General features: G+C 37.0%; 1 protein-coding gene across 2 annotated transcripts in view; it reads right to left on the reverse strand.

Annotated features, from left to right (window-relative positions):
• The window catches only part of LOC111150192 (pyruvate dehydrogenase complex component X), a 67,471-nt gene that overhangs the window by 29,721 nt on the left and 13,713 nt on the right, over window positions 1-24,037 (reverse strand). The window contains exons 2-4 of one of the 2 annotated variants that reach the window (XM_022507595.1): window positions 20,318-20,398; window positions 7,891-7,991; window positions 2,083-2,282 (exon numbers count right to left, since the gene is read on the reverse strand). In XM_022507595.1, coding sequence (XP_022363303.1) covers window positions 2,083-2,282; window positions 7,891-7,991; window positions 20,318-20,398 — 382 coding nt within the window. The remainder of the gene's footprint in view (window positions 1-2,082; window positions 2,283-7,890; window positions 7,992-20,317; window positions 20,399-24,037) is intronic. The other variant, XM_022507596.1, reaches the window with a different exon arrangement.

Consider the following 24,037-nt stretch of genomic DNA (forward strand, 5'->3'; position numbering starts at 1 on the left):
TATTTCCTTTCTTTTCAAAGCTGAGTAACATTAACATTCCATTGTATGTATATAGCACATTTTGGACACCTGGGTTGTTCTCACCTTTTGGCCTCTGTACAATTATCAACGTGAGTTCCTGCTTTCAATTCTTTTGAGTGTGTACCCAGAGAAGGAATTGCTGGGTCATATGGTAATTCTATTCTTAGTTTTCTGAGGAACTGCTGTACTGTTTTCCACAGTGACTGTACCATTTCACACTCCCACCAACAGTGCACAAAGGTTCATCCTCTATATCCCCATCAATACATTATTACTATTTTTAACAGGAGCCAATCCAGTAAATGTGGAGTGGTAGCTCACTGTGGCACTGACTGGCAATTCCCTCATGACTAGTGACACTGAGCATCTTTTTGCATGTTTATTGGCCATTCACGCATCTTCTTTGGATGAAATGTACATTTGAGTACTTTGCCTATTCTAATTGGGTTGGTCGTTTTGTGTTGCTGAATTTGATCACTCATGTATTTTTAAAAGTCATTATTATTTACATGAAAGCATTTTTATTTCACATATACTCCAGGAGAGTAAGTGGCAAAAACTTATGTTGATTGTTAGACATGGAAACAGATACACCAAGCAGTGACACAACTACTAAGTATCTACTTTTCAGGTAAGACGTTTAGATAAAGCAGCAAACACAAAAGACTATACAGTCAGATAAAGAAAATGAGTCAAAGGGCTAAGTCCCGAACTTTATAACCAAGAAATGGAGAAGAACAAATGTTGTGCTTGCTGTATTTCAGAGAAATAGCTCTCAGTGATATGGGCTCAGTGCTATCAATCTTCAGATTTCTTTAAAAGAAATTGAAATTTTAGATTTCTTAATGTAAGATTAACTACAACTCATTCAAAAATTTATTTAAAAAAAAAAATCACTGTGTGGGCCAACACTGAGACTCTGAGGTCTGAGGAGTTTTTTGTTTGTTTGTTTGTTTTGTTTTGTTTTTTTAAGTAGGCTCCACACTGGATGGGGCTTCAATGCAGGAGGCCTGAACTCACGACCCTGGCACCAAAACCTGAACTGAGATCAAGAGCCTGATGCTTAACGACTGAGCCACCCAGGTGCCCCAGGTCTGCTGGTTTTTCTATACCTCCGGGCTGCACATTCATTAAGTCTCTAGTGATGGATCTTCACAGAATGATGGAGGACACGCCATGATCTCTGCCTAAGGAGAAGAGCAATTAAGTCCCTCCCTGATTCTACCTTCTGATTTCCACGATAAATGAAAGAAAAAATAAAGGGGTTTAAAGCAACACAGGGAGAAATGCTGTGTGGGGGGATGGAAATTTAAAACTCAGCACTTCAAAATCACTGACAAGAACTGATACTGGCAATTTAAGGAAAAACATTTTAAGATGCTGAAGGATCTGTGTTTTAAGTTCAAAAGCGGTTCTTAAGAGGACCTTTCTTAAGAACTTTTTCTTATAAAGAAAAAGTAATCTTGTACAGAGAATATTAAATAAATGAACCTGTTAAAATTTTCCGAATCCATCAATGAAAGCTATGTAAGGCTGAAGTGAAATGGTGTTTACTAAGTCTGTGTGTTATACAGGGCCAAAACTGAGCTCCAGTCTGTGCCCGACATTCAAATGCAGTATAGTTGTAAAGGAATGCATGTTAGGATACCAATTCCATTTTATGTCAGTTATGCATTTAGAACTGTAATTCCCATTACAGTAACTAGAATTCCATGGACAGAAACACAGTATGAAGCCTGGTGTACTGAATTCCATCTTATAATCCTAAAACCTACTTCAAGTTCAACATGGACACAGACTATTTGCTTTGTTCTCCACCAGGTGAGCAGGGTTTTCATACTACCTGGAAAGTGACAGGTATTCAATAACTATTTCTTTGTTGAATGAATAATGAGAGTAAAATAATCATCCTAGGCCTCAGTCACCTAAGAGAAAAAAGGAAGATCACCTACTTCCTACGTAAGGTGCAGAAATGTTTTAAATATGACAATAATAAAAATATCCTAAAAGCTGCTGTAATTTTTTTTTTTTAAACATCAGCATCCAAATAAACATACTCACTGCAGTTTTTCCAGTGTGTGTTCCTTTTTGACAGGAGGAGAAATTTGTGGTTCGGGTGGAGGACAAGGCACTGATGGTTTTGAAGCTGGTGATGGAGGACCTATATCTTTGGGGATTTCAACATGTTTCCAGTCTTCTCCTTCTTCAACTAGCAAACCAATTAGTGAACCTAGTCGTATATTTTTAGATCCTTCTTCAACCTGTATTATAAAAAGAAAATAATTGCAGAGATGGAAAGGCTATGATCATATGAAGTAGTTTGGGTAATTCTGTACTGATTAGAAAGATCTCTTAATTTGAGCTAAAATCTGCTTCTAAGTCAGCCTGCCTCCTCCTTCCACCCAACACTGTCCTTTCTTACTGCTCCCCAGTATACCTTCCTTCACTGCTCTTCCCATCCCAGTTATTAATGCTACATCCTGGAAAAAAACAAAACAAAACACTAGAATTTCTCCTCTAAGAGCAATCATTACCATCTTCCTTTTGATGTCAAGCTGTACAAATCCAAACCAGAAGACTGTGGTTTACTTCAACTATTTGTCTTTCCCAGATAGCTTCTTGTTACAATAGCTTAGGAATCCCAAGAGCTCACAATGAATTAAGTACCCTAAATCAGTCCTATTACTAACATTAATCTAATGTAAAATGTATTCTGTAAACTTAGTCTCTGGAAAAAAGCATATCCCATCATAGAAACAGAATAGGTTAACTACTCTGGTTAATGCTGGTTTCTGTCTTTCCTTACACTTAATTTTTCCCATACATATCTATTTACAAAACCTGAGAAATAAAATAAAATCCCATGAATTTTTACAAGTACATCAGAAACACGGTGGTGTCTCAGCTAATCAATCTTTCATAGCTAATGTCAAAAGGATAAGTAAGATTGAATTCTAAAAAAACTTATGTATTTCAAACATTTCAACATATTAACTTATAAAGAAAGGGCTGATTTTTATTTACTTAGTAAGAGAAGTTCCTAGGGAAACTTCAGATGACAATGTTTTTAAAGTTCAGTACTGGAAGAAAATGTCATTCCTTTAAAATTTTTATTATTCTCTTTCAATTACATTAAATAACTCTCATTACAGATGTAATTTAATGAATAATAGAATGAGAGGCTGTAGGCTATTCGCTAATATAGTAATTTTAACTAAGAACATAACTCTAAAATGGGCTTGACATTTCTGATTAACATTAAATTTGATGCTTAATAGTATGTACGCTATTCTAAAAATAAATAAGGCATAAACCATGGGATTTAGGAAGCTTTTTAAGTTTATTAATTACTGATGGAGAACAGAAATAATGCTTCGGTGAAGCAAAAAACATATATATAAGAAAAGAGTATAGAATATAGGGGTATCTAATGAATTTCAAGCTGTGAAAAAATAATAAACAGCTCAAGAACAATTTGTTTAGCTGTCTGTCAACACACTAAAATAAAAAGCTTTAGTTCTGTGTACTACTCGGAGTTTTTGTACTATTATGTCAAAAAGATGAGTTAATATGATGTTAAATACAAATTTTGTTTTAAAACAAAAACCAAACTCAACACGGGTCAAGAATGAACTTCAGAGGAGTGCCCTTTGGTAAGTGTTGGAAAGTCTCACCTCAAGGCCCACCCCAACTCCCCAGGCTGGCAGGACTGGGGAGTGGACAGCAACATGGGACAGTAGGTGGGAAGCCTGGGGCACCTACTTCTCCAAACACCCATACATGGGCTGAACTCCATCCCGAGGGACAGAGCCTAGGATGGAGCCTCTTTCTTTACAAGAAACATTCCATTAGGCTGACATGAATCACCTGCAAATGTGCTAAAGACAGCCGGCCCAAGCTCATCAGTGTCCCCGAGGATGTGAGATGGGGAAGTCGAGAGACAAGATCTATACAGCAGAAATTCCCAACAGAGAAATTATTTGAGGGAGTTCACTCCAATAAAGGTGGTGGTAAAAACTGTGTTTTGATGTGAAGTTAAAAAATAATCAGTAAGTTAAATATTTTCTTCTGTAAAATCGAATAGTGTGAGAGCTGCTGAGCACAGAAGGAGTATGCACTGTGGTGAGGGGAGAGAAGCAGTCATATGACTGACTGATCGGGTTTGAAACCTTAGTAGGTATTTTCCATCGATTTCCATATGATATACCATCGTATAGTTTGAAACTGTCTATATCCTTTAAGATAAACATTTTAACTTACATGCACAATGAATTTCAGTCTGAAAGGAAAATACATAAGAAACACTGAAGCTGAAACAAATCAATGACAAGTTAAAAATGCAGAGGGGGAGAAAAAACACTCATTAAGTCCTTGACTAACAGTTTGGCAGTCAAGTGCCAGGCACTGTTCTAGCACTGTGTCAACTCATCTAACTCTCCTAACAACCTTAGGAGGTAAGTGATGTTAATATTCAAGTAGAGATAAGGAAACAAGCACAGAAAGGTTAAAACGACTTGTTCAAAATCGTAAGACCAGCAGGTATCCAAGCCAAAATTCAAATGTAATCTGACATTACAGGTAGCATTCAACACTCCAAGTACCAAATCCGTAAACTGCATTCACAGGACCAAAATTATCATACAGCAGTTCAAGATCATGCTCCTACTTTAAAAAACAAGCTTAACAGAGAGGAAGATATAGACCGGATTACAGTTCAGTTAGCTTTTAATTCAGAGGGAACACAGACTCATCTACCACTTTAATATGTCATTTATCCATTTCAACAGGAAAAAATTAGAACTGAGACTATCTCTCATTTAGTAGAATTTGCTTTGAACTTTGAGGGTTATTTTCTCAATTAAAAATGCTATTGTCTACAGAGAAGAATCAATTGAAGGTCTCACAATGTCCAATTTCAACCATAAACTTTCAAACAATGAAATGCAACTTTGAAGTTGACTCAGGCAATTTAATGAAAAATAAAGGGTGAAAGGGACCTAACAATAAAATCATACTGAAAAAATACATTTAAAAAAAAAAGAAAAAATAGATTCTTTAGAAAAACACCAGTGACACAGTATTAGAGTGAGATGCAGCTAAGAAACTGAAGAACATGAATAGTACCAAAAATATTCTTTGTTACTTTTTAATTTTAGGATGATCAACAAAAAGAAGCATTTTTTTTCCTTTTTAAGTAAACTCTCCCGACATGGGGCTTGAACTCATGACCCAGAGATCAAGAGTGGCATGCTCCACCAACTCAGCCAGCCAGGTGTCCCTAAAGGAAGGACTTTTTAAAATTTTGCTTTAATATTCGTGGATTTTAGTTTTCAGAAAGAATTCTGTTCTTGAAAATGATTTTGAAAAATAATGGTCTATCAATGTTATAAAAATCAATGAATGTTTTGACAGTCAATACATTAAAATGTCAAAAAATTATGTACATTTAAATAATCTTAAGGTCATACAACCTTTTCATCCCCAAAAGTATCCTGGTTTGTAATAAATCATATAATAACCTTAAAATGTTAGAAGCCAAACAAGACAATCTTTAATAAATTCTTCAAATAGGAGTTCCTGGGTGGCTCAGTCAATTATGCACCTGACTCTTGATTTCAGCTCAGGTCATGATCTCAGGGTTGTGAGATGGAGCCCCATATTAGGCTCCACACTAGGCGTGGAGCCTGCTGAAGATTCTCTCCCTCTCCATCTGCCCTCCCCCACCCACCCCTCTAAAACAAACAAACAAACAAAAAAACCCCCAAATAGGTCATCCTAATATTCTACTTTATTAACATCACTTAAAATGCCTGCTGAATTAATTTAAGACTAAGCTTATGAACTGATACATGTGTAAAAATTTAAGGTTTTCTGTACAATTTACTAGTAATTAAGTAAGAATTTAACAACTTTCTCATTAGCTGAACTAAACTGGAAATAAATCCTAAAATTATCTACACTGACAGCAATTATTCTTTATTAACATTATTAAAAGCTTCTAAGCTTTTTTCTGATTCTAACTGAAACATAATAAATATTATTTCATATAAAATGGAAATCGGATGCAAAACTTACGAATGAGAACAAAGAGATATGAAAATGGGCAGGGGGAGGGGAAGAATACAAAATCCTTTCAAACACTAGGCAAACAAATCTCCATGAAGAACATGATAGTTAAAATTTCTAATGGTTTAAAAAATGTGTGCAAGCTAAAAACTAGAGCTTTCTATCATCACTTGCCTTTTAATTAATCTCCAACTCCTTGATTCTGAAAGTAAAGATCTCGTATAAGTATTCTTATTAAAATCAGTTTATATGTACTCATATGAGAACTGTTCCACAATGAAAGACAAAAGTGCAACCTACATGGAGGTGGGAGGGCTGAGAGTAGAGAGGGGTGAAAGACTAAAAACCCCAGGGATATCACCTAGTATCACTTTGATTTTTTTTCTCCATAAAACTGTTACATTCTGACATGCATATACTCCCATTCCTATTATTCAAAACACATGTGGAATAATAATAAAGCCATAAAGCCCTAAAATACACATACAATCTTTTCTTTGGCAAGAAGTAGCCATTTGTGCATATTATTATTAATCATACCCTCCCCTCAGCCCCCTACCTTTTTAGAGCATTAGGGCCCAGATGAACAGGCACTACCGACCTCTAACACTGCTAGCAATTTGAAATGCATTACTAAGCAGCTAAGTGGGAAAAGCTATCAATTCTGGAAGCCTTTCATAGTCAAACAATCCAGAGCCAGGGCCAAGAACACAGCTTGCCAAAAGCATACACAATAAAATGTAGCTGGGTTTATTACATATGGTAATTCAAACAATCTTTCCCTTTTTTAAAATGCTGCATAAATTAGTTGAAGAAACTATTCTTGGTATGAATATTTATATTTTCCTCATTAATTTTAGCTTTTCATTCATATTTCCTCCAAGGAAGTATTTTCAACACTGTTAATAATGTAGATGACAAGTAAAGGAAGTTTGATAATTAGAATGTAAAAAGCAGCATATAAATGATGAAAAGAGGGAAAAGGATTTTCTAGTAAGAAACACGAGTGAAAAACCATGTCTAGATCTACATCTAATTAGACTATATAACATTTGGGTGAAATGTACAAAGGAAGGTGCTGTATCCATTCCCAAAACAGAGGACAGCCAGTATCTCAGAATTAAAAACATATCAACAATGGACTTCGAGCAGATGTGCAAACCAAACTACAGAGACATGAATGGATATTTATTGTTCAGTTGCAAACAACCAATACAAGTTATTAGATAAACATACAGATTGACATAGGGGCTAATGGTCACCAAGAGCTGAGTGAGTAATTATAATAATAATGAAAGTAGCAATATTTATTGATGCTTGGTGGGTGACAAGTCTTGTAATGAGTGTATATGTATTATCTCAATCTCTACTACTGCTCCATGGTGCATATATTATTATTAACTCTACTTTATTATGAAGAAAAAGGCACAGAGAGGTTAAAGAATTTGCCAATCACGGGGCACCTGGGTGCCTCAGTCAGTTGAGTGTCTGACTTTTGGTTTCAGCTCAGGTCATGATGTCAGGTTTGTGAGATCAAGCCCCAGGCTGGGTTCCACGCTCTGCATGGAGTCTGCTTGAGATTCTCTGTCTCCCTCTGCTCCTCCCCCTGCTCGTGCTTTCTCTTTCTCTCCCTCAAATAAACAAAATTTTTAAAAATAAATTTAAAAAATACAATTAAAAATGATAAAAACATACTATGTAGATACAGATAATACAACACTACAAATACAGTGGTAAAAATAAAAGGAACTTCACACTTAAGAGATCTTCATCCCGTTGAAGACAATCAAAATAAAAACTTACCACTATTTTGGCCAAGATGCCATCATCACTTGCATCTAAGGTAACCACAGCCTTGTCAGTCTCTATTTCACATAAGGCATCTCCAGCACTCACAGCTTCACCTACAAAACAAGACTGGGTTTGTTTTGTTTTTTAAAATACGAATGTTAATTATGTGGGCTGGAGTGTGTGCTAAGAGCATAAAACATTAATAATGAATACCAAAATATCTGGTAGCTAGCTCTGGGCTGTAGAACTACAAGTAATTTTCACTGTGTATGTGAGTGGGTTTGCATGTGTGTATGGTTTGTTGTATTTTCCAAAAGCTCTATAATAGACATAAACTACATTTGTTATAATAAAAATAGCAATTACAAAAGATTATTAACAGATATTAAAAATGAAATCACATTTTAGAAACAATAGCAATGAATGCATAGACTCTTCAAACAAATCCATTCCAGACCTATTCCTTTCTTTTTAATATATTTTGACTATTATTCCACGAGGAGAAAAGTTTTACAATTAATACCACTTCTGGGTTAACACTGTAGCATAAATTCAGAAACCCTGTTGGCACTGCAGAGCATAAATAAATAAAGCATATTAAACAAAAAGAGACGTCAAAGACACAACTGAGGTCAAATAAGAAACATTTCTGTACAACAGAAACAATATGGAAACTCAAAAATGTTGAGCAAGACCTGACTTGCTGTTTCTGGATCTAGAAGCAGGTGAGGGTGGAGGGGCTAGGGAGGGGGAAAAGTTAGCAGGGAGAATGCAGTGGTTTCCTTTGGAATAAAGAAAACAAAAAGTGATTTGCTGCAGACATGGTTGCAGATCAGAATGTCCTCTTAAAGCTTGGGGTGGGTCAGTTTTTCTACTCATAGCAGAAGCCAATAAAGGGGGCAATCAAGACCTGTAGTGTAGGATTATGGCTTTAATCAGAACTGTAGGTCTAGGAAGGTAGGGAATAAAACACTACCTCAATACCAGGATCTGAGCCAAGCCACTCTCTGGCTCCATTACTGCATCTACTGATACCTCCAGTATCAACAGCAAAATTCCTAGACTGGGGGTGGGGAAAGGAAGAGTGGGGGGCAGGTGGAAAGACACTGAAACACAAACGAAAAGTCTTTTTAAAGAAAAAGGAAGGAAGGAAGGAAGGAAGGAAAGATAGTTTCAAAACATTTTAAGAAATTTAATGCTAAGAAAGAAAACCACAAAACCAATAATGGAAACAGAAATTTATTTCAGATGTAATTCATTCAGTGCAACCTGCCAGAGATTTTTAAGTAAGTATTCTGAGGATGTTCAGAAATACAAATGAAGGTAAAAGATCCATCACGAGAACAAGAGATAAAAAACAATGTACAGAAACGAAACAAAATGACATCATATATGAAGGAAAAAGCTAATTAGAAATCTTGGAAATGAAAAATACAGTCATTGAAATAAAGAGAAACAATCAATGGGATGTATTCTAGACTGGACATAGTAAAGTGAATTAGTAAATTGAAGGCAGCATTAAGGAACTACCTGGAATGTACTACATGCAGAGAAGAAGATTAAAAATAGAAGAAAGCAGTAAGAGACACAGATTGAGGTTGCAATGTTTGTCTAAAGGATTTTCCAAGAGAAGACTGGAGGGAATAATGGAAAAGCAATACATGAGAAGATAATTGCTGAGAATTTTCTACAATGGAAAATACATATCCTCAACATGAAAGAGCTCTGAATGAGTTTAGAGCATTGTAAACTACACTGTATTGACTAGGAAGGGGCACTGGGAGCCTTGTAGCTTGCTGGCAATATTATGAATCTTGACTAGGTGGTGGTAACCTGGTTATACGTGCATGTAAAAATTAATTGAGCTCATATTTCCTAAAATTTATACCTCATTAAAAAAATTAAGCAGAAAAAAAGTATTAGACTGTATGACTCCACAGTACATACACTGCAGTGAAATGCCATACAATAATTCTATACAATAAAAACAACCTTAAAATCTATCAGAGGAAAATTAAGCCAGATTACGTCAATGGAAATTACAGAGAGCATACTTCTCAGAAGCTGTAATAAAGATCAGAAGACAATGGAGTAATATCTTCAAAAAGCTTAGGAAAACTAACTTTCTAGAATGTTATACGCAACCAAACCATCATTCAAGAATAAAGGAAAAGTGGGGCACCTGGGTGGCTCAGCCAGTTATGTGTCTCACTCTAGATTTCAGCAGGTCATCATCTCAGGGTTGTGGGCTGTGCTATCGAGCCCTGTGTCAGGCTCTGCTCTGAGTGTGGAGCCTGCTTAATATTCTCTCTCTCTCTTTCTCTCTCTTCCCCTCTGCCCTTACCCCATCCTCTCTTTCATTTAAAAAAAAAAAAAAAAAAAAGAGAGAGAGAGAGAGAGAGACTAAAGGAAAGGGTTCTTTAGACATAAAAGGCTAAGAAATACCACCTATTGATGAGCTATTAAAAAATGCAGTTCATCAAGAAGAAAAATGGACACAGGAGGGGACCAATGGACTACATGAAACAAGTTGCTACAGAAATTGATAGAATGGTAACTATGAGTCATTTAAAAGCTAATTTCCGAGGTTTAAAAAATGTAAAACTCAAACTCTTAAAAACAGTGAGCTGGATAAGAAAATGTTTAGTTGATGGTTAAAGCATGCAAAGAACTTTTGATATAAATAGGCAGGAAAAATGCTAAATAACTCTAGATTTTATTACCAAGACTTAAATATGCATCCAAAATACTTAATGATGTACACCCTCAAGTAGAAATATAATCTACAGCATTCCGCAAAGCAGAGGAAAAATGAAATAAAAACTATCATCCAACTGAAGACAGACATGTGGAAAAGAAAAAAATTAAAAATACACCGAAATTGTAGAAATAAGTCCAAATGTATCAGTAATTGTAATAAATATAAATAGATTAAAACAACCTACTAAAAGCAGCAGCAATTACCAAAATGAATACAAAAAAAAAAATAAAATCTGGACAAACGTGGCTTACAGAGACAGACCTAAAACAAAACCAGAATAAAAATATAGGTACAGAAAAACATGTAATATGCAAATACACTCCTTCCCACATATACCAAAAAACAGCTAATACAGCAGTATTCATAGGCACACTCAATAAAAGAACATGAAGAAAAATCTAAAACATTACAATAAATATGCTCTGGAAGGAAGTTCACTGTACAGAAACTACACTGTATACCAAGATGGTCACATAGATGGTTATATTATCTTCGGTTAAAACAGTTTGGAACTGCCAATATAAACTATTTTAATGGAATCAACATTATCTGTTAGATGATATTTATGAAACACCTAAAAGGAGATTATTGGCCTAATCCCAAAGAGATTTTTCTACTCAAAAAATATTTATTAAAAATGCTTTAGGGTGGGCGCCTGGGTGGCTCAGTGGGTTAAGCCTCTGCCTTCGGCTCAGGTCATGATCCCACAGTCCTGGGTCCAGCACCGCAACGTGCTTTCTGCTCAGCAGGGAGCCTACTTCCTCCTCTCTGCCTGCCTCTCTGCCTACTTGTGATCTCTGTCTGTCAAGTAATAAATAAATAAAATTAAAAAAAAATTCTGTAGGGCACTGAGGATACAGCAGTGGTGGGGGGAGGTTAAGATTCTAACCTCAAGCTTGCTTACTATCTAGTGAAATTAACTGGAGATTATGGTGGGATTAGGCCAAGTTAGGATGCTATAGGAACATCCAGGAGGGATATCTAATTTAGTTTTTGCAAGGTGAAAAGCTTCCTAAAAAAAGAATATTTATTTATTTACAGAATTATGTGTATCATATACATACTCTTTATACATATAGATAATCTGAGCCTGAAAAGATGAGAAGACAATCAAGTAAAGCAGTGATCCAAGCAGAAGGCACAACATACCCAAAGCCCAGGAGGCAAAAGAGAACAGGAAACTTTGGAGGAGCTGGCTAATAGTACCTGAGAGAAGCAATGAGAGGTTAGGCTGGTGAGGTAAGCACAAATCAGACCCAAACGGAATCCTGTATGTCACACAGAAAAAGCAGATTATATCATCTTAAACACTTCACAGATGTTTTCATAGTTAAAATAGATTGTATTTCAAAAAGAAAAAAAAAAAAAACATACCCTTATGATTCTGTAGTAACCATGGAAAAAAACAATTGAACTAGGCAACGCAGCAATTAAATACATCTTCTAGACACCTAGAAATTCTCCCCATAAGAAAACAGTAGAATGTTTTATCAATTATGCTCACCTACTGCAAATTCCAAACACCCTTTAAGAACCACAGATAAACACATAAACACACACACACACACACACACACACACACATACACACACACAGAAACAAACCATAGATCAGCCATCAATCAATCTAGATGACTTTGTTCCTATTCCAGAACTCCCACAACAGTTGTAATTAATTTGAAATGAATCACAAATTGCATTCTAAAATGTCATGTTGCTACTGTTACTTTCTGTTTTCAATTGAGTTTTTCTCTGTTTACCTTGCTATGAGCTTCCTCACCATATGAATAGGATACATCTTAAGTGTTTTACATTCTACCTCATTACCCTGGACTCTAGTTAGGGTTTCATACATAATGAGCTTGCGATTAAAACACCTGAAGAAAAAAAAAACTGCAGTAATTTCACAAATCCTCATGTCATCATAAAGTATACACCAAACTATCATTTATATTTCGTTTGGTTCTAACATTTGATTTGCGGCATGCTCCTAACAGTTAATAGCTCAGGTAGCCTATTTCCTTTTTAGGGTGTTTTAACTGTATATACACCTAATTCGTGTTAACACACATGTAGCTGCTATATGAGAATGGCAAGAGAGAGAAAATGGAAAGAAACATAGAGAAGGATCAATCCTTTACACAGTGAACTTTCCCCAGAAACCACAGCAAAGTCTGAAACATCGCATTACTATATAAGGGCACATTATCCCTAATTTTATGAAACTAAGGTACTAGCTATCAATAAGCGAACATAACATAAATACCAAAAGAAAATTTTGAGACTAATAAAAAGCCATGATGATTCTAAATATCCTCAGTTTTGGCCTCGATTAACAAGTTAGTGCTATAACTGAGAAAAGCTGCGGAGCAGAGTAGTTACAAGGAACTTTTCCAACTCAGACACAAGTCTGATTCCACGCTATGACATGTACAAGTAATCTTGACCAAATTACTTAATGTCTCTCTCAGGAAGGTTTTGAAAGCCTAGCTGTTAAAAAAAGATCATGGAACTGGAAATGTTAGGTTAACTCTTCATATACATCTTCAAAGACTCCACAACATCTTTAGATAAAAACATTCGGTATGTTATTGAGAACCATTAAGAACCAGGACTCATTCTCACTCCCTATCCCGTACTATCCTTTCAAACAGATCATCCAACACCCATTAGTATATAAGGCATCATACTAAGCACTGGTTATCAACACGAGAAGACGTGGTTCTGTCCAAAAAGAGTCTGTAGTCCAAAGGAGAAGGCCGAGAAGCCGACAGAACATCATGGATGGTGCGAGGTGATAGACGGCTCCTCAGCTGCCATGTTGCAGGAGATGGCAGCTTTGCAGTGTCCCCGCCCCATCTCCTCGTGGCGCATGTCAGCAGCCGAGGTGGAGCGGGCCCGGAGCGAGAGTGCGGGCCCCAGGAGGGGCCAGAGCAGAGGCCCGCCCGGGGGCCGCTCCCCAGCACCGAAGCCAGCATCATCGTTGGATCCTCTGTCCAGATGGGCAGCTGCCGGAGCTGAGGCCTGGAGTTCCAGAGGTTTCCCTTTCTTTTTTTAAATTCTGGGTATGAAGTATAGTCTTGATCAAACACAATGGTCATGCTTAAGAAGTAAATAACAGCCTGTGACTTTAACAAAATAATTTTGTCCTGTCAAAAATTAAGAATAAAAGTCTTTATTCAAAAGGTGTATAGGTGTATATGGTTGTGGTAATGGGGGAGAAGCTAGCTTTTATCTGTAAGACCAAGGAAATCACATCTCTGTAAGGAAAAAACCTCTTCTCAGTACTAAGCTGAAGCATAATGACAGCTATGATTTGAGAAAAATAATTCAATGGTTTACACAACAAATACTTACTAGTTGAGTATGTAAATGACATTGTACAAGACAGTACGGTAAAAATAATAATAAAATCAGACAGACCAGCTTCAAGAAGTTCTTAATGTGACCAAAGAGTACAAACAAGCAGGCCATGGCCATCCCACCCAATCCGGGCTTATAGCAGCGTGGGAAGACAAAGGAGGGGCCTCTAGTCAGTGTCTGTCAACCCTGTTCACCTCATCACACACACACAAAATATGATTTGCATGACCAAAGACCCCAGACAACTGTGCTCCTAGGCTATCTGAGGCCCTGCCCTGAGAGCTAAAGGCAGGAATAGCAGTTACCAGAAGGAAATGGCTGGGCCAAGTCAACCTCCCTTACAACCTCCTGACCCTTTACATGTTATTATGTTGCCTTTCAAGTGCTCAACACACAGGTAGCTAGGGGTCACCCACTATATGGGATGGGGCAGACACAAAACATTTCCATCGCCATACAAAGTTCTATTAAATAAAGCGGCAATCAGTAACTGCATCCACCAATTCTAAAATCCTGACATGATAGCAATATTAACAATAAATGTAGAAGAGCACAGAAGGAGTGCTGTTCAACACTGAAAGGAAGACATTGCTGACAAATGCTATGGCATGGATGAACCCCAACATCATGCTAAACGGAAGAAGCCAGTCACAAAAGACAACACCTTATAGGAGTCTATTACATGAAATGCCCAGGAAAGGCAAAACTGTAGAGCCAGAAAGCAGATCACACTACGGATGGGAGAAAGAAGTGACTGCAGTCAGGCACCCGAGATCTTGTAGGTGACAGAAATGTTCTGAGAAACTGGACGGTGATGTCGCACAACTCCTTCTACCTAACTAAAAACCATGGAATTGTGCACTTAAAGTTAGCAAAATCTATGGTATGTAAACTATACCTCAATAAAGCTGCTAAAATAGTAACAGACTGAAAAAAATGGTGAAGCTGTTTATGAAACACATGTTTCAACAGTTTTCCATTCTAGTACCACAAACATGGATACAAATCCCCAGAAATAACAGACATGGGAGCTCTTCTTCAGTAGAATTCAGAGACCCATGGGACTCCCCAATGGTACCTTGTGATTACACTTTCAATTGGGAAGAACTCCTTCAACGCAGTTTTACTTCAGAATTATACACTCCACATAATGAGATATTGTCTAAAGACTTATACCAAAGCTATTTGAGAGTCGCAGTTTCCAGTCACATGACAAGAGGAATGTCCACATAACATGACAGTCTCTGAGGGCAGCAGCAGCAGCCAACATCACTGAGGAAGCCCACGCTATGTTCCAGACACCGTGACTAAGGAAGTACTTTGTGGGACTACCTCCACCAACTTTTCTTCCAGTATTTCATGGTATGCCCTGAAATACCCCAAGAGAGAAAACAGTGTTTTTCATACCCTCAAATATTCTCTCACAAAAGGGCGGACACACGACTATTTTCTTCCTTTTGTTATTTTAACAGATTTGATTTCAATTGATGAAAAAATAAGCTATATCCATGCTCATTAAGCTGAAAATATCTGAAGCACATTTTTCCCTCCAAATAACAAACTTATAAAAAAAGATGTGGAATTAGACTTCAGTTTACCTTTCAAGAGATTCTGATATTGTACATGTTACCTATCACTTTTGAAGTAGCTTCTCCACCAATTTTAAAATGCATATTCTTTACTTAATCCCAGACTAAAATTAAGTGTTATAACATTCATTAGAAAACTGCTTTGTTAACATTCATTAGATCAACAAAAATGGGAAAAATTTATATATTACTGTATATTTCCAAGACTGACAAAACAAAATGAAATTGAGTTATCATAGAATTCTAAAGCTAGGAATATTACCTTAGATTTTAACTAGTTCGACTCCTGGATATTTCACGGCAAAGTGGGAACCCCAAAAGACAAACTGTGATTCCCAAGCCAAAGTTCCTTTCATTGAACCTTTATCACCTTAGCTTAAAACACACACCCTCCCAACACCCCTCAAAGCATCAGTAATAATAGTTGTGAATTAAAGGATCTCAAAGTTTCAAGAAATCATTAAAAGTTTCTAAGGCTGAACTGCTATCCATTAAAGGTTATCAGATCATTAGCCTTAAAAATAAACTAGACTTATGATTAGGTAAACACTATTCTTTTTTTTTTTTTTTTGAAAAAAAAAAATTCAATCCTCTTAACATTTGAAGGTCTAAACTCATTGTTTCAAATAACAGTGACCATGCATTAAAAAGATCTCAAGATCAAATTTTTTTAAAAACACAGCTAATAAGACAAAATGGTATACATAAAGTTTGATTCAAGAACTGAAATGTTTTTAATACAGAATGACTGAACCAAGTTATCATAAATGTATCAAGCCCCACACATACTCAAACGTATAGTCACATGTGTACTGTACATAAATGTTAATGAAAAGATGGTGAATTACTAAAAACCAAAGATTAAGATAACTCTCAATTATTTATAGTATTAGTATGCTTAAAAGATCATTAAAGAAAGAAGACGATGAATTACTAAAGACCAAAGATTAAGATTACTCTCAATTATTTATAGTATATTAGTAAAGGAACATCTCTCTTCAGTTGGCAGAACACAATTTGAAGAGCAACCTTCAGGGAAACATGTTCCAGGGGCTTATAGCATATCCTGGCTTGTCCTATGTGAAAATAGCACATTGTCATCAAAAGGAAAAAAGAACAGAATGATGAGACCATATGTCTCCTGGCTCTTCATCATACTCTCTGTATTCTAATGGATGTGAATAAGTTATCAGGTTGCCAGTGAGCTGGAAGTCTGAAAGATAAATGTGGTCAAAGAATCCTTCTTATCTACTTGCCTCAAAATGTGAAAAAATTTAATCTTTTTATAATAACTCTAAAAGGCTGTTCTGTGTCTGAATCATTATGTAATGACAGCAACACTCTGTCATACTGAATGTGGAAACAGCCAAAGCTCTGTAATTCATCAGGAAAAAGACACCTAAAAATAGATTCCAATTGATTACATTATTTATAAAGGTGAAACTTCCTTAGATACTGGTAATTATTTTAAAAGATAGCAGCCATGCAGAGCCAATTGCTCAGAGTACTTCCTAATGAAGTGCTGGCTCTTTCATTTATGTGATCTATGTCCTCCTCAAATTCTAGAAAATTCTCTGCCACTTTTGCCTTGAATATTACCTTTTCCTCATTCAATTTTTTCTCCTCCTAGAATTACTGCTATTGGATTACTGGGTGATTTTCATTTTATTCCTCATGTCTCAACTTCTAGTTCATATTTTATCTACTGCTTTATCATAATCTCTGGGTTGCATGCAAACTTATTTTCTCAGGTTGAACTTCTGAACTTCTTTGCTCAGTTACACCTTAACCCAACCTTAAGTTTTTTGTTTTCTAATTTTAGAGACAGTATTTTTCATTCTTAGAAGTTCTGTTTGTCCTCTTCAAATCTGCTTGAACTTTTTGGAGAGTGTCTCTTTTCAGATTTTTTTTTTCTTTTCAGATTTCCAATTCCTTCTCTTACATGTGTAGTCATTTCAAAGAGTTTTATGTATCTAGTAATTCTAATTAACTGAAGTTCTTGTAGGTCTGGACCTGCTGCTTGTTATGCCTCATGCCCTTTGCTCCTAAAAGACTGCTTCCATGCATATTATTAAATTAAAGACTGTGAACTCTTCATAAGTGGGACTTTATCTAGTAATCTTGTACGGCTTGGACTGGACACTGTGTCTTTCCAAAATAATGGCTTCTGCCAGGTAATCCAGAAAGATTATCAGCCCAGAACTACTTTACCTCTGCTTGTGGGTTTCGAGAAAATTCAAGTATTATAAATGTGGACCTCACAGCCTCAAGAGGCAGGATATGAAAGCAAATTTTCAAGGGAGTAAGCATTCTTTATTCCATAGAGATCTCAAGTCAAATAAATGAATTCACCTGTTATCTATGATATGGCATTAAATTCCATCCATATAATACTGATGACGTTCAAATTTCTATCTCTAAGTCAGTCTTCACTCATGAACTTCAAATCCTACAACCAATCATCTATTCAATACCTTGGCTTCAATGTCTAATAAGCATCTCAAATTTACCATATCAAAGCCTAAACCTAACTTCTTGATTTTCCCTCCTCCTGCTCTCTCCTTCTTCCCTCAAAAACACCTGTGCCCAATCTCATTTATTCTTTCCACTTCCGGCCACCACAGGGCACATGGCTCTTATTCCTACTCACCACTGTGGGTGCTGCTAGCATTTGATGATTCCCCTTTCTTGTATTTAAGCACCATCTACCATTAGGAAATTTGCTTTATAATTTTCTACTTAGTAGTGAGCAGAAGCCTTACCCTATTGCTTAGATGGTCATAGTGACTGGAAGTCCTCAGGGTTGACCTTTCCAATGTGAGTGGGAAAAGGGGGCTATTAAATGACTTAGAGTTTGCTCTTGACACTAGATTGCCGTTAGGGCCTCTCCATTCTGTGTAATGCCACAAACAAGGCTCAAGAAAGCACATAGAAACCACTTCCTATAAAATAACCATGAGTGTGGCTATATCTTGGTTTTAGGATAAAGACCCTCACAGACTGATGACTAGTATTTAATATCCTTCCTATAATCTATATGACCTCACACACGCTATGCCCTTAATGCAGCCTGAACTACTTACTATTGCCAAAACACATGTCATGATATCTCACTTCCAACACTTTGCCAAAATGTTAACATTACCCAGGATGGCCTTTCACACCTTTTTTTTTTTTTTTTTTAAAAAACAAAACCCCTACAAGGGCCAGGTCAAACAGTACCTCATCTCCAAAGCTTAGATCCCTGTCACGTTTCCTGCTTTTGGCTTATTCTTCCCCTGCCAATATATTTACTAATCAACCACTTACTGTGTTGCTGGGTGTGTTCCAATTACATGCTAGTCATAGAAGGAAAAGGAGACATATCAAGACATTCCCCACTGAGCAACAGAATTAAGTAGTGTTTCCAACCAGATGTGGTACCTAGCACAGCAAGAACCAGTCATAGCCATCTGCCTCACTGTACCACACCTCCTAACCTCCATATTGGTCTAATCTCTAGTCCCAAATTCCTGCTGTGAGGCCCATTTTCTAATCTATCTTGTTGCGTTACCTACACCCCAGTCTCCCTCAAAGAACTGAGGCCTCCTCCTAAACTCTCAAGCTTATTTGGCTACCGTTCAGAAGTAAATACTTGTAGCCTTCTTCCCAATCCCCACATCTGTCATCATTGGCAAAAGTGAAACCATGAATGGCTCTATCTCCTGGAATCACAGGATAACTGTCAGACTGAATTCTCATCTACTGCCTAAACTCTCTCAATGTTATTTTATAAGTGCTAGACTGGACCACTCAATACCAGTATTTGCCTGGATAACATCTGTGTCCACCAAGTCACATACAAGTCCTTGCCAGGGCTAGTCTCTGGAATCAGAAAAGGCATCCCAAGTTATGTCATACTAAGCTTTCCTCTTTCAGTTTTTAACACTTGTTTCATCATTTTTCAAGCTGAAGCATAATAACGGCTGTGCAAGCTCATATGGTCCATTTCTCTGCATATCTAACAACCTCTTTCCTCCACAAAAGTTAAACATGTTGCAGAATGAGTAAAGCAGAGGGAAACACAGCTACATCAATGCGGAAGGAAGCTGTCCCAGTCAATACCTGCACCGGGGAAGGTTACTCTATTGCCACACGTGGCAATGACCAGAGATGGTGGGTGGGGAGAAAGCATCAACCAGAAATACAAAGTCTCCTTCTCCAGATGCCTTCACATTAATCATTCCTTTGTCCCTCTGTATGATGGAGGCATAGCAATACATTTCAAAATTTAGTAGGGCTAGAATCCTCTACTGCTCTTGAGAGTTTTCTCTATTATTCTTATTTGTTCTTGCCAATGAAGTTTATAATCAACTTGCTTAGCTTCAGGAAATACACACACACACACACACACACACACACACACAGATAGGATCGCCATAAAATCACAAATTAACTTAAGGAGATCAACAAATTTATGATGTTGACACTAAAAAATAAGTATAAAAACCAAAATTCAGAAAAACATGTCTCAAAATATTTAACCATTCTCTGCTTATGAAAAGATAATAGGTTGAACCCAGAAAACATTCCCTACATTATACATTACCATGGGAAAAGTTTATTTAAGCAAACTTAAAATAACTAGCGGAGGATGTGATTTATTTCATGTGTTGGATAATATAGCGGATTAGAAAAGAAACCAAAACAACGAAATAACACGGGGCATTAGTAGTGTACTTGCTCACCTTCCTTTTTCAGCCATTTCACAATGTTTCCTTCTTCCATTGTAGGAGACAGCGACGGCATCAGTATCTTAATGGGATCAGCTGAAAATGAAAAAGGAAAGATTAGCCACAAAAAAATACTGCACCTCATGAGGCATCAATGAAAAGTTCAAATATGCTAAAATCAAACTCAATTTGAGAAAGAAAATACTCTAAAACCTAAAAGACTCCCAAGTGGTCAAACTAAGTGTCCAGTAAACAGTATGGAAACATAAAGCTGTCATTTTTTTTTTTAAGATTTTATTTATTTATTTGAGAGAGAGACAGTGAGAGAGAGCATGAGTGAGAAGGTCAGAGGGAGAGGCAGACTCCCCATGGAGCTGGGAGCCCGATGCGGGACTCGATCCCAGAACTCCGGGATCATGACCTGAGCTGAAGGCAGTCGTCCAACCAACTGAGCCACCCAGGCGTCCCAAAGCTGTCATTTTTTTAACAACATAAAACTCTTATTGGAATACTTCCAATTCCTTTTTCATAGTTCCCCAGTCATGTATATTTTCAAGCCAGATGCATGCAAGATTTAAAAAAAAAAAAAAAAGCTAATTTATGTTTCACCTCCTTCACATTCATCACTATAAAAAAATATTTACAAGTAAAATGACCAAAGGAAAAGACAAATAAGAAAGAAAGAAAAAAAAAATACTAGGGTTCTGACAACCTACAACAAAGTAATCAAATTAGACTTTTAAGAAATTGATTATAGGGGTGCTTGGGTGGCTCAGTGGGTTAAAGCCACTGCATTCAACTCGGGTCATGATCTCAGGGTCCTGGGATCGAGCCCTGCATCAGGCTCTCTGCTCAGCAGGGAGCCTGCTTCCCTCTCTCCCTTTGCCTGCCTCTCTGTCTACTTGTGATCTGTCAAATAAATAAATAAAATCTTTTAAAAAAAAAAGAAACTGATTATATTTTTTATTTTCCTCTACAATTACACTATTCAAGAATCAAAGGTTCTTGCTGGTAAGCATGAAAAGAAAAGATTCACTTTGTCAAAGAGGACCAGGAAAGTGAACCTGCATGGTTAAATTAATCTCAGACTGTGTTCCATACAACATCTCAATTAGGGATCCAAAAAGGTAGACTCAACCTAGGGTGACCCCTCAGGGAAACAAAGCTATTTTCTCCTTGGATATCAAAAAGGACACACTCTTCTGTATTTGTCCAGATGTGCTTCCCAATAGTCATCCAGCGTCAAGGACCATACTCGAGGAGTACCCAGCTGGTACATTAAATTCATATATATATTAATGGGTATATATGAATATATTGAATATATATTCATGTATATGAAAATTCAAATCCTATAAAGCAGTTAATAGCATATACCAACTCCCAGCAGTAGCCTTGGTAAGAAATTACATTCCCTGAAACCTTCCACAGAACCTATCCTCTCAGATCATTCACTCTCTGACCCAAAAAAGCCAAACACTATAAAAGCACATCTAATACATTTCAAATGTGAAAGAGTACAGGATAGGGTTTCTTTTTTTCCATTGACATTTTAGGGTTAAAAACAAGGGATCTGAACACTAATGTTAAGGGAGGTAAAATATTTCTTTCAGGAAAATGAACTAATTTACTGTGACTTCAAGCACAGAGTTCCTACAGCTTCATGGTAAAGGAGTTTCATATCGGAAGCATTTGGAGAGAAACTTCTATCTTCTCTCTCCACCAAGCACACACACCTGCCTCAGCCTCTTCCTCATTTTCTCAAGAATTACGCACCAGGGTGCCTCAGTCAGTAAAGTGTCAGCCTTCAACTCAGATCATGATCCCTGGATCCCGGGAATCCCTGTTCAGCGGGGAGTCTGCTTCTCCCTCTGTCCCTAACCCCCAACCTGTGCATGCTCGCTCTCTCTAGCTTGCTCACTCTCTCTTGCTCTGTCAGGTAAGTAGATTAAATCTTAAAAAAAAAAAAAAAAAAAAAAAAAAACAACGGGGTACCTGGGTGACTCAATGGGTTAAAGCCTCTGCCTTTGGCTCAGATCATGATCCCAAGGTCCTGGGATCAAGCCCCCTGTTGGGCTCTCTGCTCAGCGGGGAGCCTGCTTCCTCCTCTCTCTCTGCCTGCCTCTCTGCCCACTTGTGAACTTTGTCTGTCAAATAAATAAATAAAATCTTCAAAAAAATAAGTAATAAATAAAAAGAGAGAGAGAATTGCCTGCTGTAAGGAACGTGCATCTCCCCTTCAACTCTTTCATTTGCAAGATGTAACTGGTCCTGCCTTTCAAAGGCAGATAGCAGGCCTACCTCTCTTGGGCCATCAGGTCCCACTGGGTGTGAGGAGCAATTCAGGTATCTGTGTTTGCTTTATACACAGGAACACTCCTCAAACAAAAGCCCAAAGTCTCAATATGGGGTTACACTGGGAAGCCCAACTTGCAAAAGGCCACAGATAGAAGTCACATCCTCTAATCCAATAAAACCACCACACTGAAACTGGTACTTTGATCTCCATCTGACTTTTCTGCCTCTCTCTCAATAGGTACCAAACTCAAAGAAGGACAGAAAAGCAGAATTTTTCACTCTTCTAATACCCCAACCATGGTGGGGCCCAAACTAAACTCTAAGTCAATGCACCCATTTCATCCACGAGACACCTGCAAACCACTGCTTAAGGGATTTGAATTCCTCCTGCCTAACTCTCAAGGCTATACTTGACTACACTGCACAGATACTTCTCATCATTAATTGATGATCCTTACAAACACAGATCATCAATTAATCACTGGTTATTCATAGTCTACTCACCCAGAAATCCAAACACAGCAAATCAGACATCTCAAATCCATGTGAACGTATCTTTGGTCAAATTTCCCAACAAGTCCTTTCCCTACCTTGGGCTTAAAAAAATTCCTGTATCAAAAAACCATTTTTACTACTGACGCTGAATATTTTGAATGTAGAAGAAAGCAGGTAATCATTAAGCGCATTATATCTTGAAAATAAGGGAGGAAAAACAGCCACAACTAACTATCCTAATTCCTGATAAATCCTTATTTATTATATATTACTAATGTATTATTACTAACACATGTATTTATTATTAAAATGTGATTTATTGTTAAAACACATTTATCACAGAAAAGACTGGCAAACACGGGTCATCAACTCCTGTGTACTACATCTCTCTAAAACTTTTACCGCCACAGTTTCATTTAATTTCCCAGCTCCGTCTAGTTAAGATTCAAACCACGAATGTAATACAGCTTAAAAACATCTGCACATTTTTTCCTTTAGTAAAATAAGTCCTCGTGGACTAAAATAGACACATTAAGATACTGAATGGGTGGAAAATAATGCAAACTACTACACCCGACTTTAGCGCAGTGCCGTCTATAGAACATACCAGAGTACCAGATTTTTAAGTGAATTAGAATTCAGGGACATGCACTTAGAGAAAACACAGCACACACACGGCAAACTTAACATTAGCAAATGTTAAGGCAAACAACATTAGTGGTACATCTCCAAATCCAAACTGTAACAAGCCTATGCTTAATTCCAAGTGCTCGAAGCTGATAAACTAACCCTATTTAAAAACAATAAAATAAGCTTTCTTGTCCCTTATATTACATTGCACATGCCTCTTTCATTTTCTCATGGCTTGATGTAGAAAACAAATAAAAACAGTTGCCTTCAAAAGTTTGGCGAGTCTAAGCCTCCAGTTTTAATTTTTTTAAG

Source organism: Enhydra lutris, unplaced genomic scaffold (genome assembly GCF_002288905.1).
Source record: "Enhydra lutris kenyoni isolate GAN:26980312 unplaced genomic scaffold, ASM228890v2 scaffoldscaffold22, whole genome shotgun sequence".
Classification (NCBI taxonomy): domain Eukaryota; kingdom Metazoa; phylum Chordata; class Mammalia; order Carnivora; family Mustelidae; genus Enhydra; species Enhydra lutris.